This window comes from Larus michahellis, chromosome 1 (genome assembly GCF_964199755.1).
Source record: "Larus michahellis chromosome 1, bLarMic1.1, whole genome shotgun sequence".
NCBI classification, from domain to species: domain Eukaryota; kingdom Metazoa; phylum Chordata; class Aves; order Charadriiformes; family Laridae; genus Larus; species Larus michahellis.
The window spans coordinates 14,770,856-14,787,812 of record NC_133896.1 but is presented as its reverse complement, the minus strand read 5'-3'; the positions used below and the strand labels follow the sequence as shown (position 1 = coordinate 14,787,812).

Here is a 16,957-nt window from a genome sequence, read left to right as displayed (position 1 = left end):
TGTGAACCACTTGACATACTCCACAAGCTAGGGTCATGGTATGGTTTCTGTGCTGTAAATAGAAACTCTGGTTTGTTTCTCATTTAACTAAAAAGTAAGATATACTTAAGTCAAGACCTTAAAGCTTTGTGTTTGGTAGCTGAGTGTCACTGGGTCCAATAAGCAGTATTTTATTGGTAAAAATATGTAGCCTCTATTTGGTCAGTAATGTAAAGCAGCCTTCATCCCTGAAATCATTTATTGTATAAATCAAAAGCAGTATAAAATCAGATGTTGTACTGTAGTTTTAAATACATTCCCAAGAAGCGTGAGCTATTATTGCAGAGATACTGCTCTTTCAGGTTTTTTTTTCCTGTATGGTGTGATTTTGAAATACGGATTCATAAAACGTTTATTGGTTGTCCACATAAAATTCTTTTTCTTACTGTGGGCAACAGAAATGATAGATGTCTTAATGTTTTGGTGTGGGGAGGAAATGTAAAAGGATAGAAAAATACAATTTGCTAGGGACCTATAGTTTCTCTTTCAAGAGCAGTAATTCAAAAGAAGTAATGAAATTCAGAATTTAGATTTATATAGCGAGTAGTAAATAAAACACAAAAGAAACGTGTTTCTATTCTCTTTTTTCATTCCTGTCAAGATTTTAAGTATACTGGGAATATGAATTATTTTTTTTCTGAAGGATAGCCACGTGTGTTTTCATGCTCCTATTTCTTTTTCTCTAGACTCCAAAATATGTTAGTTGTTAGATAGTGTGTTTCCTGTTTAAGCTGTACATATGCTACGTATTTGTTAGTGCCATGCCAGGTTTGTGTGCAACAATAAACCCTGTAAATTTCTAGGCTGCAAGCTATGGCAAGAAATATTACGCTCAAAATTCAGTTGTGTGAACTTTTTGAAAATATTGGCACTTATTCCTGAAAAATAATTTCATAGTGGGAAAAGATAGCTCTCCTACAGTAAGCATGTTGATATAGTGCTGCAGTACTACACATAACTTTTAATATAAGAAGTAATATAAGAAGAATTTTGGACAAAAATTGAGCTTTCAACTCAAAAAAAAGTGAGTTGTTAATGCTATCACGGCTTTGTCGGTGATATTCTTAATTAAAACTTATCTTCTAATTCTGGCTGCCATAAGGCATGAGAATGTTGCTTGTCTGGGGATTGTGTCTTTTTTTTTTTTAGATGGTGGAGCTGCTTGGGCTTCCTGGAAGCACACCTGAAGCAATTATCCCTTTGATGTTGCTTGTTTAAGGGATCTTGATACTTAAGTGGTTTCTGCTGTCCAAGAGCCATTGGTGAAATGAATTTCCAGCAGCTAAGAATTAATTTTAAGTCTATGTGAGACTGGAAAGCGACATTGTCTATATTGTAAGATTGTTGTTTTGTTAAAAGGTACTGGATAGAGCAGAGCAGCTGAGGGAAATGGAAGCAAACATCCTGCCAGCTTTTCTTAGGCTTCAAGAGTTGGTAAGTAACTGAATGTGGTATGTGTCCATCTAGGCTCACAGGTCAAGTGATTCTTTAGATGAGAAAAGTTGCACAGTTAATTCTCCCCCCATCATCAAATGGTGGTTGTAAAAACTAGAAATCAATCCAGAATTTAAACATTGGCAGGTTTTTCTTACATTCTTAATTTTTTTAAAATTCTGTTTAATAGTATCTTGTTTTGCGATATGTGATCTGTTATAGATGATTTTGAGGCTTGTGTCAGGTACATAGCAGTCTTTTCTAGAGTATTTTTATTTTTAAGAAGAATGTGACATTTTTCTCCTGTTCATGTGAAGTTTTGTAATAATTGCAGAAAAAATAATTTCAGGCAGACTATAATCTATAAGGAGAAGCTTCAACGTTAGTTCCTATTGGCTTGGTACAAATAAATAAATAAAACCCCTTTTCGAGTTTGTCAGATGTTTGTGTGGGAATCCAAAGTCTGCTTCTGAGTCAGCTGCAGATTCAGAGAGCTCAACCACATTGAGTGAATCCAGCATTGGAAGCATGAATTTGCAACTGGGGAAATATTTGTTTTCCTCAAGTTTCTCCCATGTGAAACTTCACAGCGTTGGGTGGCTGGTTTGAGCATGGTCAGAAGACCACCAGCTATTTGTTTGTGGCTGGAGCTGCACAGCTCAGCAGCTGCGAATGTGCTTTATGATGGCAGAGAGTTTTTACACTTCTACTGGAATTGTGCCGCAGTATGTTTCTGATTGAAGTAAACCACTGTATCCTTCCCTCCCTCGCTTCCGAAGTATCAAAGCTTATGCCTTGGAATAAGGAAAAATGCTGCATTCTCTGAAAAGAAACTGAAGACAAAACCGGACGATGGTGGTACTTTGAAATATCTGAACATCTAAATAGCTGAAATTATGCCTTTTATCTCAAGACTTTTGTATGGTACTCCTAATCTTCCAGTGACATTGATTTCTCTGTTTGCTGCATGAAGACTGATTCACAGCTGTGTTCTTAATCCTGGCAGCTGATGTATTTTCTGGCTCTTTTTGTGTGTTCTGCCCATGTTGTGGATTTTGCTGCCCCTGAAGCAGAAACAACCTGTCTGACAGAGAGAAAGGAGGAAAACTTGGCCAGCAGGTTGAGGGAGGTCATCCTCCCCCTCTACTCTGTCTTGGTGAGGCCGCACCTGGAGTCCTGTGTCCAGTTCTGGGCTCCCCGGTTCAAGAAGGACAGGGAACTGCTGGAGAGGGTGCAGCAAAGGGCTACCAAGATGATTAGGGGACTCAAACATCTCTCTTATGAAGAAAGACTGAGGAATTTGGGTCTCTGCAGTCTGGAAAAAAAGACGTCTGAGGGGTGACCTTATCAACACTTAAAAATACTTAAAGGGTGGGCGTCAGGAGGATGGAGCCAGGCTCTTCTCAGTGGTGCCTGGTGACAGGACCAGAGGTAATGGGCACAAACTTGAGCAGAGGAAGTTCCACCTAAACATGAGGAGGAACTTCTTTACTTTGAGGGTGGCGGAGCCCTGGAACAGGCTGCCCAGAGAGGTGGTGGAGTCTCCATCTCTGGAGACATATAAAACCCGCCTGGACGCGTTCCTGTGCAACCTGCTCTGGGTGACCCTGCTCTGTCAGCAGGGTTGGACTGGATGATCTCCAGAGATCCCTTCTAACCCTATGGTTCTATGATTCCATGGTTCTATGATATGACTGCTATTCAGGGACCAAAAAAACATAGGATAAGACTTAAATATGCTGGAGAAACACCCAGAAAAGTTGATATGTTGAAGGGTGACCAAAATAAGGAATATTTTTTTTTTTAATATGAAATGTTTTATTATTTATTGACCAAAACATCAAACTCAAGGCAAGTATATTGTCAACTACAATGTGGTTAAAAAGAGTATGTTACTATGCACAGCCTTTATTAGTAACTACTTAAACAGTTGGTACACAGTTAATACTATGGTTTTGTTTTGGGATGTTTTTTGTTTGTTTTTAAAAGACCAGCTTACCTTTAAAATAAAGTACTAGATAGCTTGGTTTCAGAAAGCACTGAGCTTGCTTTTGCTTTTTAATTCTTCCTGTTTGTTCTGAAAGTCTGGGTTTAATTACCAAAGAAAAATGCTGTCTTAATTTTGGGAGTAAGAGATGGAATCTACATGGTATTGTCTTGTACCAGAGCTCTATCACCCCACAAAGCATGGCGCTGAAATGGCAAAGGATGCAGAGAAATCTCAAATGTATGAACGTCTTGATTAGGCCAGCTGAAGCTTTATTACTATGCTAGTAATTTGTGTTAAACTGCAAATTTGATCATTTTTGTGGAACATAAAAGTCACAATAATAATTTTTGTCATTGAAATTGTAATATGCGGTGTTATTTTTTTTTTCTGTGTGTCTCTGTCACTCTATTTTTATTTTTTTTTCTCCTTCCCTCTGTAGAGTGACAGAAATGTGACAGTTGTTCTGCTCAGTGAAATAGTATGGGAACTGTTCCGTCCAAATACTGGATGCTTTGAGCCATTCACCTTGTATTTTCCTGATTACAGCATAGGTAAACTAATTCTTTAATCTGCTTTTTGCGGGTTGAGTAATACTTTGTCAAACAACATCAAAATGTTTTTTTCCATGCTTATCTGTGCGCATCTACAGAATCCGGAATATGTAATAGTTACTGGAATGTAAAAGTCTATATTCACACAACCTCTAAATGTCTTGCCGGAACATCTCAAAGTAACATTTTGGTTCCATTCAGTGTGCTGGTTCTTTTAATCAGTGTGGTTTTTGGTGGATTCTGTATTTTTTTAGTGATGATTATAGTTTGTTTTTCCACTTAACTTGTAACATGTAGTCAGTTTATTAAGTTAGCTTTAAATAAGCAAAACCTATTTTTGTTTAAACAGGACACCTGCAGAAGATCTTGTCTCAGAATCATCCCCCAGAATATTCTGCGGATTTCTATGCTGCATATATCAATATTCTGCTTGGTGTCTTCTACATGGTCTGTAGGGACCTGAAGGAACTTCAGCATCTGGTGAGATGAGCTCCTTTAGAGTTGTGTGGCGGTGTGCTCTCCTCTTCCCCCCCCCCCCGCCCCGGCTCCTGCTCAAGCCATGGCCAGGTTTGGTTTGGGGTGTTTTTTGCCAAATAAGCTCTGAAAGTCTAGATTTATCATTGAAGATGGTGTTAAACCACGACATATGGACAAAGAGAAGATCATAGAGTAGTTTGGGTTGGAAGGGACCTTTAAAGGTCATCTAGTCCAACCGCTCCTGCAGTGAGCAGGGCCATCTTGAACTACATCAGGTTTCTCAGAGCCCCCTCCAACCTGACCTTGAATGTTTCCAGGGATGGGGCATCTACCACCTCTGGGAAAGCTGTTCTGGTGTTTCACCACTGTTAGCATAAAAATTTTCTTCCTTATATCTAGTCTAAATCTACCATCCTAAGAACATGTTAGCTCAAAACACGATTTCCCTAAAAATCCATAACAAAGCTTGCAATTGTTTTGGTGGCTGTAAAGGGTTTCCATTGCTATGTAGTTTTCTGGTCAGAGGCAACAAAAGCTGCGCTAGTGAGACGCCAGTCTGCATGTGGTTCACCCAGCCTGGAACTTCTGTTGGGGTTTTTGAGCTCAAGCCGTTCCTCAATATCAGAGTGACTGAGAAGACCAGGCTCCCTGTTTTCACCTGTTGGGATAAAGAGATAAGTGTGATGAAACCTTTTATGCCTACTGATAAGTATAGTAGAAGCAATTGCTGCAACTGCAGCAGTTTTTGAGGGACAACCACATTACAGATTTGGTTAATGATTTTTTTTTTTTGTTGGTTTGCAATTCAGTCTGAGGAAGTAATGATTTTACTCTTTCAGGTAATGGTAGGCCTCACTGTGCTTCTTTTCTCTTCAAGTTCTTTTTGTGTGTGGTTATGTGACTTTGCTCTTATTGCTACCTTCTTGCTCTCGTGGACTTCTGTAATCTCCAAATAGCCTTCTGTTGTATTCGTTTCCTGGACTGTGCAGTGGAGTGCAGTTGCTTTCAACATTTGAAGGAATTAACTTCGATTACATGGTCTCAGCATGTCCAGCCTCAAGTTTTATTGTTTCCCATGTTTATTAAATGTAACTTGCCACCCAGCATTCTTTATAGTTAACTTTATGGTAAATGTAACTTAAAATTTGAAACATTTTCCTATATTATTTGAGTGTAAAATTTTCACTTGATTTGCCTTCTACGGGGGATTTTAAGGTAACCAAGCAGCTACAAGCTACTTCTGTTGCACAGTTTTACAGAAACATAGCATATTCATTTGACTCAGGCCTAGAGAAGCAAGGATGGACATGAATAGCTAAGTCAAAAGTTCCTGCGATATAGTCATGCCTGAAGGAACAAAAATAAATTAAAGGTATTTGGAAAAATGAGTTTGAGCCATATATCAATTGAAGAATGTAATAGCAAACAAACTAACAGAAGAAAAATAAAAATTACCTGAAGGTGACCTTTGCATAAAGAAAGCTGAATAGCAATAACATTTATTAGCTCATCATATTATTATTTACATAGCCATACTCTGTACAAGGAAATTTTATGAGTTTGAAGTGATCAGTGGTTATGGCCAGTGAACAAATCAGTGCTGGTGAGATGATCTGAATGTCCTGTTTCCATCTGGAAAACATAGCTAAACTTCAGCTGAACACACCCATTAACTCTACAGGTTTTATATTGAAATGAGATTGCTGAAATCTGGAGACACAAATAGAAACCGGGGTCACAGTTCTCCTAGACATGTGCTTGAGTTGCTCTGCTTATCAGAATAATTTCATTAGCTTTAGATGCATGGTGTGTGTGTGTGAATTACCAACATTATGAAAAGATTTACGTGATTGGACCCTAAATTCTTTTTGTGTTTGACAAGTCTCTTCTGTAGAAGGTAATGACAGACACATACAACTCTGTAGGATTCTGAACAACTCCACAGTGTCTAATATAAACTCTTAATGTGTATGTTATTATGCATGATTATTAATAAAACATTCTGGAATTATATTAGTTTTATATGTGGAAGTTATTGCATCGAGTTCTGTATAGTAGTGCAGAGATTTAATAAGGTGCACTAGGACAAAAGGAGCATGAAATGTGAGAATTGTTATTTTACAAAATTCTGTGTGATATTGATGTAACGATTTTAGAAAAAAATCTAGATTACAACCTTGTCAAAAATCTCTTAATCTTACCTTAGGCAAAAGGAGTTTGTTTGAATATGGAATGTGTTAGCAGAGTTTGGGGTTTTTTTTTTTGGTTTGTTTGTTTTTTAAAAATAATTTCTGCTTGTGTATGTGTAAGTATGTGTGGCCTACTTTTGAACATTTTGGACAGCTTCTGAAATGGAAAGTTTTATCTGTAAAAGAGTAAAAAAAAAAAGTTGATTAATACTTTTTTTATTGCATTTCAATGTTTAATTACTATGTTACTTAGAGAAAAAAAAATGCAGCCCCTGAGTACAGTAAACACATTTTGCTGAGATCAAAACCAAGTAACCTGTGATAGATTGCTTCTGTTTGTATTTTAATCTACAGAAATATTGTGACATTTTACAGTACAATGTTTGGAAGCAAGCGACGTAATTATTGACTGAAAAATAATTCAGTAGTTTTGCAAAGTAATGAATTACGCTGCTTGTTACTTACTGTAGCTAGATCAAATATATAGCACCTTTTTACTATGTTGTACTTTTATTTTCTGTAGGCAGCACTCAATTTTTCTAAATACTGTGAACCAGTGGTCAGTGGAGAAGGTAAGCTTCTGTCCTTAATTTGAGTGGGTGTATGAGAGTGCAGGTGCCCCCCTGTCGGTTTTGTGGAGGACTTTGCTTTGATCCTCGTTGTGTTGTGACCATTTCTGTGGTCACAACAGCATTGCTTATTCCAGTTGCACCCAGTAGGCAACATTTGCAGCAGCAGCAGTAGATGACATTTGTTGGTGGTGTTTTATGGAAATGAGATGGAAATACCATGAAAACTTGCTTCCTTTCTATAAATGTTTCTCCTCAGTCAGCCACCAGGACTTCTGCAAAGTAATGGGATAAGTTGTTTCTCTGTCAAGTCTAAGAGGAGAAAATGAGAGCAGAGGTTCTGCCAAACTGTCCCAGAGTATCTCAGAATATCTACAGAGAAACCGCCTTGTGTAGTAGCATGTGCGTGCAAATGGGTGATGATGGTGCATCATTCTAATACAGTATTTTGGAGTCAGGGCTTCAGACTTATTATGTCATGCCTGTGACTATTTAGGTGTCAGAGATAAGAGTTTTAGTGTTGTGTGAGCTAAATTTTTAACAGAGTTGGTTCTGGCTTGGTGCAGCAAATGAACGTGACACCCGCAAACTCTGGAAAAATATAGAACCTCATTTGAAGAAGGCAATGCAGACTGTTTATCTCCGGGAAATATCCAGGTAATCGGGGGCTGTTTGTTTTGTTGATGATGATGTCTTTAGCAAGCTTGCTCTCTAAATATTTACTTTTTCAGTTACGTTTCATGGCTAGTGTTTCTTTTTTGCTAGATGGAATCTTTTTTCTTTAATGTGCATTTCTTTCTTGCCGTATAATGTTAGAAATAGTGTATCTCAGGAGGGAATTTTTAAACAAAATGGTGTTTGTCGCATATTAAATATCCTCTAAGTAAAGCAGTGGCAGCAGTTTGTGTTCCCTTTTTCACTGACGTTCATGCAGATAGATCCATTTTCTGTTACGTATGTAACGGCCAGACATGGGAATCCATCACCAGAATATACAGGTACAGTGTAAATCACATGTGTAAAGTTGACTTGGCAGATCCTCACTGTATCAAGGATACATGCAAGCCTCAAAATTCTGATGCAACGTGACAGATTTTGAACTTCTGTATTCTTTAGCTTTCTTTAGTAGATCTAGGTTTGTACATTTACTGTGCTTTCTGACCCCTTGTTTTGTTGTCCAACCGCAAAATTTTCCTTATGCGGAAATAGCATTTTTGACAGCTGGTGTCTTGCCGGCGGCCAGAGTTTCTCTTGGTGTGGTGTTAGATTCCTTGTTTATTTCTTAAGTGCTAGAAAAAAGAAGGTGGTGTTCATTTTTAATGGTAGTAATCGGCTCAGGTTTAATGTCTTTCTGTCTTTAAGATGAGTGATTCTGGTGTTACACGATGTCAAGAGAGATAATTCAGTAGTGTTTGATTTCTTTATCTTCATACAAACGTAATGATTTTTCCTTTGAATGTCACTGAGGCTGTAGGGTATTCCAGTAACTGAACCTGGATGTATAGTAGAAGTCGTTGCTGAATGTTTTGGAAAAGTGATCGTTCCTTCAAAAAGAGAATTGATTTTGTTCCATATAAGCTAGACTTCATTGTACAATGAGACATTATTCTATTTGCCTCAAATGTGTATTTATACTCAATATTGATCTTCATTACACAGTCTACTCAGGATCTTCCTGACTTCTTATATTATGTAATTGCCTACTTTAATTAGAGTGTAATATAAGATTATGACATAAAATAGCTTATGAATTGTTTCCACATAACTAGTTTTCCCTCGTTACAGTTTTCTTTGGTTATAAATTGGAGCGTTACTGGGTTTTTTGTTATAAATTTCAGCTTCCTGTGTAATAGTTCTAGGATTTACCTCCGTGTACCAGTAAACGCTTGAGGAATTAAAATGACCATTTCATTTTTTTCTGGCCACGGAACTGTAATTACTCTGGGGTTTTCTTCAAGTTGTAAGTTGCAGTAATAGAACTTCATTATCGGCTGTCGTGCTGCCTGAACTGAGATGAAAATGGAACTTTTTTTTCCACCTGTAAAATAGACATTAGATAAAAATTTTGCTGATTGATGATTTGGTTGATCATTCATTAAAATTTGAGTATTACATAAGCTCTCATTAAATTGTTTTAATAAGTTTTAGGGCATATGGCTGATAAACCCTAATACATGATGAGTAAATCACAGGATTTTAGTTGAGGGACTGTCATCTAGAACTTTAAGGAAAAATAAAATATGAAATCACTGGTGCTTTAAAGCTGTGTTTTTATCCCCTTGTGGTATACAAAATGATCATCTAAAATCATGACATCTCTAACAATGTAGTTCCTTAAGGGAAGTTTTAAAGTGAAAGTTTTTGCTATTGTTTAGGAAAACACCAAACTACTTGCAGACATTTTTCACTAATAAGATGTTCCATCTTGATGTCTTCAAAGGTTTTCAGTGAAGAGTGAATATTGCTTTGTTTTTTATGTAGACTTCAAAATTACACTATGAAGTAATTATAGTATTCTTCTCACTAGCATAAATAGTTATTAAGCAGATTAAAAAAAATCAAAACTATCAGTGTTTTTACTTTTTATCCAATTCTGCATTGGTTTTGAAACTTACCAGTGATAGTTGGACGGAAAGAAGTTGGTATTTTACAGTTAGCTTGTGTTCACTTTTATACCTTACTATAACTGCATTCCACAGTTTTTTCAAGTATGCATGGTCTGCACATTACTGAAACTTGTGTGCAAAGTAATAAGACTTGGTATTTTTAATTATTCTCTTGCTTACTGTATCCTAGCCAGTGTCATGAAATCAAAATATACATATACCTAGCAGGTAGTTTTCTCTGAAAGACTGACAAATACTTCATCTTTATATGTTTGCATTATTGGTCTTTTAGTTCACAGTGGGAGCGCTTACAGCGTGAGGATGGAGAACCTGGGCAGTTGAAAGGTATTGAATACAGTAACTCTGTAGGGGCTTGTAATGTGAAATGTGTACTTTTCAGATTGACTTGGTCGCTGTTATCTGATAATGTGTGAGTGAAATTACATAGATGAGGCTACCTATTAGCATTCAGTTACAGTTCAGGCAAACCATGTTTTTTGAGGTGTTTTACAAAGGACTTTAACTATTTTTACCCCTAGCACATATCCTAGAAGTAATCTTTCCAAAGGTCCTCTGTGGGTAAAAGCAGATTTCTTTAAATCAGTATTTCTTATGTAAGAATGGATGAGGAACAGGCTGATCCCTGATGTTTAGACCTCTGTGTGCCAACTGGCACAAAAAGTTTCATCTTTAGATAGTAGGTAAAATAGCCGTGTTTTAAAGCTGTCTTAAAATAATCAGAGTCATCCTACTGTTTCCTTATTTGCTGTATTATCAGTAAATTTTCAACGTTGTTCACCAAAGGAGTTTGATTCAAAGTGTTCTTATTAAACTCCCTCCTTCCATCCCCAGATGACCATGAAATACTTTTGTACCTGACAACCCCCAAAAGGGAGACTTTATTTAAAATGCATTTTCTAGGATTTTCAGGTATCTGTGGTAGGAAAAATTGTCTTGTTGGTAAACAGCATTTGATAATAACATGCCTAAAAAGCTATTATAAAAATTTTTACTGTGGATGTAATTAAGCAAATACTTCAGTGCAATATTGTCAGACCAGAAGAATGGGATAGGAACAAATATTTCTGTACTGAACTAAATTGTCTACGTGTAAGCTTATTTGGTGTTGCATTTTGTAATTAACATGCAGTACAAAATAGTCTCTTGATTGTAAATGAAAGCTAAAACTGCTGTCCTTTTGTGCCTATGTGAGAGGAAATTATTACTAGCTATCAACTGGGATGTTTCTCACCACACTTGGAGCTCTGCATCTTTACTTTTAAGCATATTTAATTCCTTGATCTTTATTTGCTGATATTTTTGGATAAAAACATAAGGGTACAGAGATTTCGTAGAACAAGAAACTGTTGAAGTAAAAACCTGTAAGCAAAGAAGGCACGAGAGGAGACCCTTTACTGGTCTCCATAGTTAGACAACTGATGAAGTCAGGTAGTTTGATCATCCTATTCATATGCATAAGCTGTGTATAAGAAGCAACTATGCTGACAAGAGCGGGAGAATGTAAAGGGGAAAAAATACAAAGTAAAAGTAAAAAGAGGGAAGGAAAATATTCAGTAGGCTGTAGTTCTTGTGTGTTTTAATGTGTGAGACTTTAATCTTAATGAAGTATACATGGAGCAGGCTAGGTCAACTGGATCAGGTTTAGAATTTTGAAAACATTTTCTGTAGAAATAAAGCAGTGTCTAAACATTGTGAGATGCTGAACTGTTTCTCAAAAGTGCGGCACAGCTTCTTTCTCTACCATGCCAGCCCTGTTCCTGACTGAGCTGTCTGGTTGGGTCTTGGAGAAAAGCTTTGCCATAGTATTTAACTAAATCTCTTCATCTGCTCTGTTTGCCAGAAATATTACCTTCAATGAAATTAGCCTGGAATTTTATTTAATTTTTTTTTTTAAGGAGATCACATCTTAGTGATTTATGAATTTCTGATGCTTCAGATCTAGTTTCTGAGATGAGTCCTTAAAGAGTTCAGAATGTTATTTTGTTTAGCTTCATGTCATTCCTTGGCCTTTCACCAGTTTTATATCTGTGATAATGATATTGAGAAAGGAGCCATACTCATTTAGTTAAGAAGTAGAACAGGAGAGAAGGAAAAAAGAAGAATGCAAACAAGTCTAATTTGAAGTTTGTGGATGTTCAGAATGGGTTTCAGTGACTCATAAATTGTTTGTCTATTTTATAGGACTTTCTGCACATACACATGTGGAACTTCCTTACTACTCCAAATTTCTTCTAATAGCTGCTTATCTTGCCTCCTACAATCCTGTCAGAACAGATAAGAGGTTCTTTCTTAAGGTAATGAGATTTTTTTTTTCTTAGTTCTGCTTACTGGATTCCTGCATACTGAACTTCCTAGATTAAAACTCTTCAACTATTCGTTTTGAACTCTGTTTCCATGTGTGGTTCATTTGACTTGATCAGAAGTTTTTGTGTAGATCACATATTGTGTTTGGTAATGATCATCTAGTTATTAATGTCTAATAAATGGAATTTCTTTATGTCAAAACATGCGTTACACTGTTATAGCACAAGGATTGTGCTTTGCTTTTGTAAGTTGATACAGCTCTGCTTTGTAAAGGTTTTAATGGAATGCCTGCAGTGTCCTTAGGGATAAGCCACACTTAAATTGCAGGAGTAAGATACGAACCACAACAATTTATTTCACTGAGTTAGCCCTTAGTGAGGTAAAATGACATAGCGCATTGTTAGCTTATTTCTACAATTTTAAGCTTCTGAAACAGAAACTTACAAACAGTTGCTTTTGCAGAAGATGTGGTTCCATTAGCTGGCACATGTTGTGTTGAAGTGATGATAATGCATGTTTTAGGATGAATGGGACAAACCTAATTTTCTGTAAGTGCTTGCCATCTACAGGTTGAATTTTTTTTATTTTTATTTTTTTCTTTGGGATGTGTTGTGGTCGTGCTGCAAATGAATGCTGTGGTGTCATAGTTTGTCTCTTTCTTACCTGGGATCTTTATGCTCCTCAAGCCTGCTAATTGCGTTGGTTTTGAGGCCTTAATTTTACAAAATGTAGGCAGGAAGAGAGATATCAGAAAAGACACTGGGCAATTATGCTTTCTATGCATTTTACCAATTTCAAGGTTTTCTACATTATTGCAATGTATATTAATATATACATGTGTCTATTAATGTATGGTATTCATGATAGGTGTGAATAATTGAAGACAATGAGAATAAAACAAATTTGTAAAAATATGCTTGTTTTCTTCTTACATCTTGAAGAAAATTTGTATATACAAATTTTAAGAAGTTACCACAGTTCCTAGTGATGATATACTAGTACGTTATTAGTTTAAATATGGGTTTCGTGTTTCTGGTATTATCTTATATTGAAAGCTGTAGGTGTTTCACCTTCTGTCTAGTCCTTTTCTGAAAAGAGTGGAGGATTAATTGTAGTAAGTGCAGATTCACAAGTTTTCTTTATGGGCAACCTTTGTTCTTTTCACTTGGACAAAACAATTTCTTTGTAAGGGATTTATTTGCTGAAGAAATGTTTTTTCCCAGGTTTTTCCGTATCAGTCTTGGAACTCAAAAGAAACAGGAAAACTTACAAGTGTCAAGTCAGTAAAGCATGTTATCAAAAAGTGCCACATCTTCCTTGTGTTCACTGAACAACCTTCTCAATTTATTTTTTTTTTCCTTTCTCCTTTTCTAGTATCTCTGATGTTAAGTTTCCACTCTTGCACATGAACCCTACTAAACTTTTTGTACAATAAATGTGAGATTCTAGGGTTTTTGAAGCAGGGACTGTGAAGGTATTTCAATCGGTGATACTAAGTATTTTTCCAAAGAATTGGTAAAGCAAGAGAAGTTACCATTCCTGCTACATGTATAGCAGTTAGCCTTTCATCAGGTGCTAAGGTGAATTGCAGAAATAGCTGCACGTCAAACCCCAACAAAACAAACGTTTCTCGGTGAGTGTTCAAGTTGAATGTTTTTATGAGTCACATGGACTGTGAAAATAGAATCTGGTTTTGTTGGGTTTGTAATGAGATTCAGAGTAGATTACATAAAAATATCTTCTGGAATGATTTAACTAAAGACCGCTAGACAGCAAAAGAGATGCAAACAAAAAGATGGTCATTGAGCTGCTAATCTGACTATTGGTATAGGTGCTAGGCTATACTAAAGCTAAAGATAAAGTCACAGTTTGTGGCAACCTGGAATGCTAACAGCCTCATAAAGCAATGAATTAATAATTGGCAGGGCTGCTATTAGTTATGTGAAAATTCAAGAGCTTTGCAGGAGATTAAGTGAAAAATATGAAGTTGGTTTTGAAAGGTAGTCTTTAAAACAAAAAAGAATAGCAATCTGTATGAAGTCTTCATTTTATCACTTTAATAGAAAACAGGATTAAAAATAATTGAAAATTAACTCTGAATTTCATTTGCTTCTTTGTGCTTGAACAGAAATAGAGCACGTGCTCACCTACTTTGAGATGCTTTTGACATAACTTAAATATACTATATGGAGATTCCAGCATAACCTTTAAAATGCATGAATGCATTTTGTTGTGATCCACCACTAGCATGCCCTGCAATCTCAGGCTTGATCCCTTTCCCCTCCAACAGGTCTCTGTTATCACAGCAATCGTCCTTTCAGAGGCATGATAAAAAGACTGCTTTGCTGTCTCTAAGTATGTGATATGTATTAATTGAATGAACTAATTCTTTTTTAGTCTGTCAAATTATTTAAATGAAACTTAAAGCCCTGTCTAATGCTAAGCACTTCAGAAGTCAGTCAGGAAATGCCACAGTTACTGACTTGTGAGATCTCCTTGACATGGCTGAGTATTGGGGTCCACAAATACTAAGTATAAGATTTTAAACATTAAAATGAAAAAAGAACTCATTCATTGGAGATATTTTTTCACTGTTTGATTGAGCATGCTTATAAGGTATACTTATTAATGAAGTATACTTCTCAAGGATGTGGAAAAACTTACCAGGTGATATTTTGAAAAATAGCACTTAAATATGTTTAAAGAATATTATACTTGCACCTCTCCATGAATTTTACATCATTTATGCATGTCATCCTCATGTCTCTCTTTGTCTTTTTTAACAACTTCTAGTCATTCATTTGTAAAATCTCGTTTACTATATTTGTGTCTTTGTTTTGCTCTCACATTTTCAGTTGAGATCCAAGAACACTTGATATTTTCTTTGGACAGTCCTTCCTTTCTTAAGGCTGATTTAAAGCTTTTAAATGACGTTCTTTTTTTCTTTTTTTTTTCTTTCCTCCTTTCTCTTTGTCCTTTAGCTCCTGCACTTGAACTATCTTTGTATTGTATTGATTTACTTTGCGGTTGTCATTCTGCCAACTTGCCTACCATCAGAATTCTAAAATGGAGCAGATAAACGATGCAAATTCAGATGGATTTTATGCATGGATACATTTTAAAAATGAAGTGGCCGTCATTTAAACTTCTCTGGAAAGAGAAAGAAATGAAACATCTGTCTCTTTTTATTAGATGATGGAGGGTAGGAGGAGGATGGTGGCATGAAGTCACATTAAAAACAAATTTTTACTGCCTCTTCTCATCAGTCCCTGATTAGATGAGAAAAAATAATTATGCATGTCACCAAAAAATATTAGAGTGGGGGGTTTTGTGTTTGCAGCACTTGGGACACAATGAAGGAATAAGGCAAATGTAATTTCAGGGTTTCTAGTAAGAAGGATTGCTAGTAACATCAGAAGCAAATACTGGAGATGTAGTAAAGAAGCAGACCCAGACTAGCATACTACCGTATGTAGCGTACAATTCTTTGCTGATTGTTTTGATTCTGCCTTTGCTATAGAAGGAGCTTAAAATAATTTAAATATAATATTTGCTCTTCTCTGTTGTTTACAGCATCATGGGAAAATTAGAAAGACCAACTTTATGAAGAAACATGAGAAGGTATGTATTTTATCCTTCTAAGTTGAGCTTGGCAACAAATATTTTCTTTCTACTGTACTACTGTTTTTGCCTCATTGTTTACTGTAGAAACAACAGAATTGCATAAATAACAGTTATTTCATTTGTTTCGCATGATACAAATTTCTGTATGATACACACATTTCATTTCATTGAAGTTTAACTGTAGCGTAATTTTGTTTCTTAAAGCCTTATTTTTGTGTATAACAAAATGTGCATAATAAAGCTAGTTAAAGGATGTCATACATTGAGAGAAATTCTGGTATGTGGTTCTTCCAAGATGTTAGAGTAATAGGTGGTTAGTAGTTTTGAAAGTCAAGTCACTTTAGTTCCCCACAATGCAGTGAGGTGTAAGAGCTTAAGTTTGTGTGTTGAAGCTTGGACTCCTGTCTATTGTTTAGGATTCCATCAGACTATTAACTAAGCTTTTCATGGTTATAAACAGCTAAATATAATTGATTTTGGTGGAGGTATACTAGTTTTTACTGTCAGAGGCTTGATATGTTAGGAAAAGCAGTTAAATTTAACCTCAAGCCTAAGCATTGAACTGATATCTGAAAGCATGATCAGACATGCGTGCAGTTAAGAAGCTTGTTTGTTGCCCAACTGTAACAAGTAGCTTGCATAATCAGGAAGGACTTCAAAGACTGCAAATGATCTAATTCTCACACTTCTTTGTTGTATTAAAAATTAGTGTTACTTTGAAGAGAATTAGAACTTTGTAATCCTAGTAAATCAAATACGGTTAACAGAAAATCTCTAGAGTTGACCATTTTACACTGAACTCTGATTGCATGCAAAAAACCAGGAGTATGTCTTGGGGATTAACGAATAGGACGGGAACTTTGTGGCGTTCCAAGAGTACCTTTGCTTCTTGTTATGGAGCACTGGTTTTCTGGTTATGTGTTACTTTATCGTTTACAGGTAAGGACCCTTTTGCTCTAAGTATTGGTGCCAGAAACTGAAACTGCTTGTAGGTCAGAGCACAGTCTCGTTTTGGAAGTTTTTGAGGCATGGTAGCTGTGAGAGTGGGGAACAGGACTGCAAGCCCTAAGGGGATATTCCAGACCTATGTTCCTTCTACTACACTGTAACCTTTATAAATATTTACACAGAGTTACAATCACCCAAATGTAAA

At 36.2% G+C, this 16,957-nt stretch overlaps 1 protein-coding gene across 6 annotated transcripts in view; it reads left to right on the top strand.

Annotated features, from left to right (window-relative positions):
- The window catches only part of ORC5 (origin recognition complex subunit 5), a 73,514-nt gene that overhangs the window by 9,515 nt on the left and 47,042 nt on the right, over positions 1-16,957 (top strand). For all 6 annotated transcript variants that reach the window (XM_074574528.1, XM_074574339.1, XM_074574433.1 and 3 more), the window contains exons 6-13: positions 1,399-1,473; positions 3,903-4,014; positions 4,364-4,494; positions 7,204-7,252; positions 7,816-7,906; positions 10,148-10,200; positions 12,058-12,170; positions 15,754-15,801. In XM_074574528.1, coding sequence (XP_074430629.1) covers positions 1,399-1,473; positions 3,903-4,014; positions 4,364-4,494; positions 7,204-7,252; positions 7,816-7,906; positions 10,148-10,200; positions 12,058-12,170; positions 15,754-15,801 — 672 coding nt within the window. The remainder of the gene's footprint in view (positions 1-1,398; positions 1,474-3,902; positions 4,015-4,363; positions 4,495-7,203; positions 7,253-7,815; positions 7,907-10,147; positions 10,201-12,057; positions 12,171-15,753; positions 15,802-16,957) is intronic.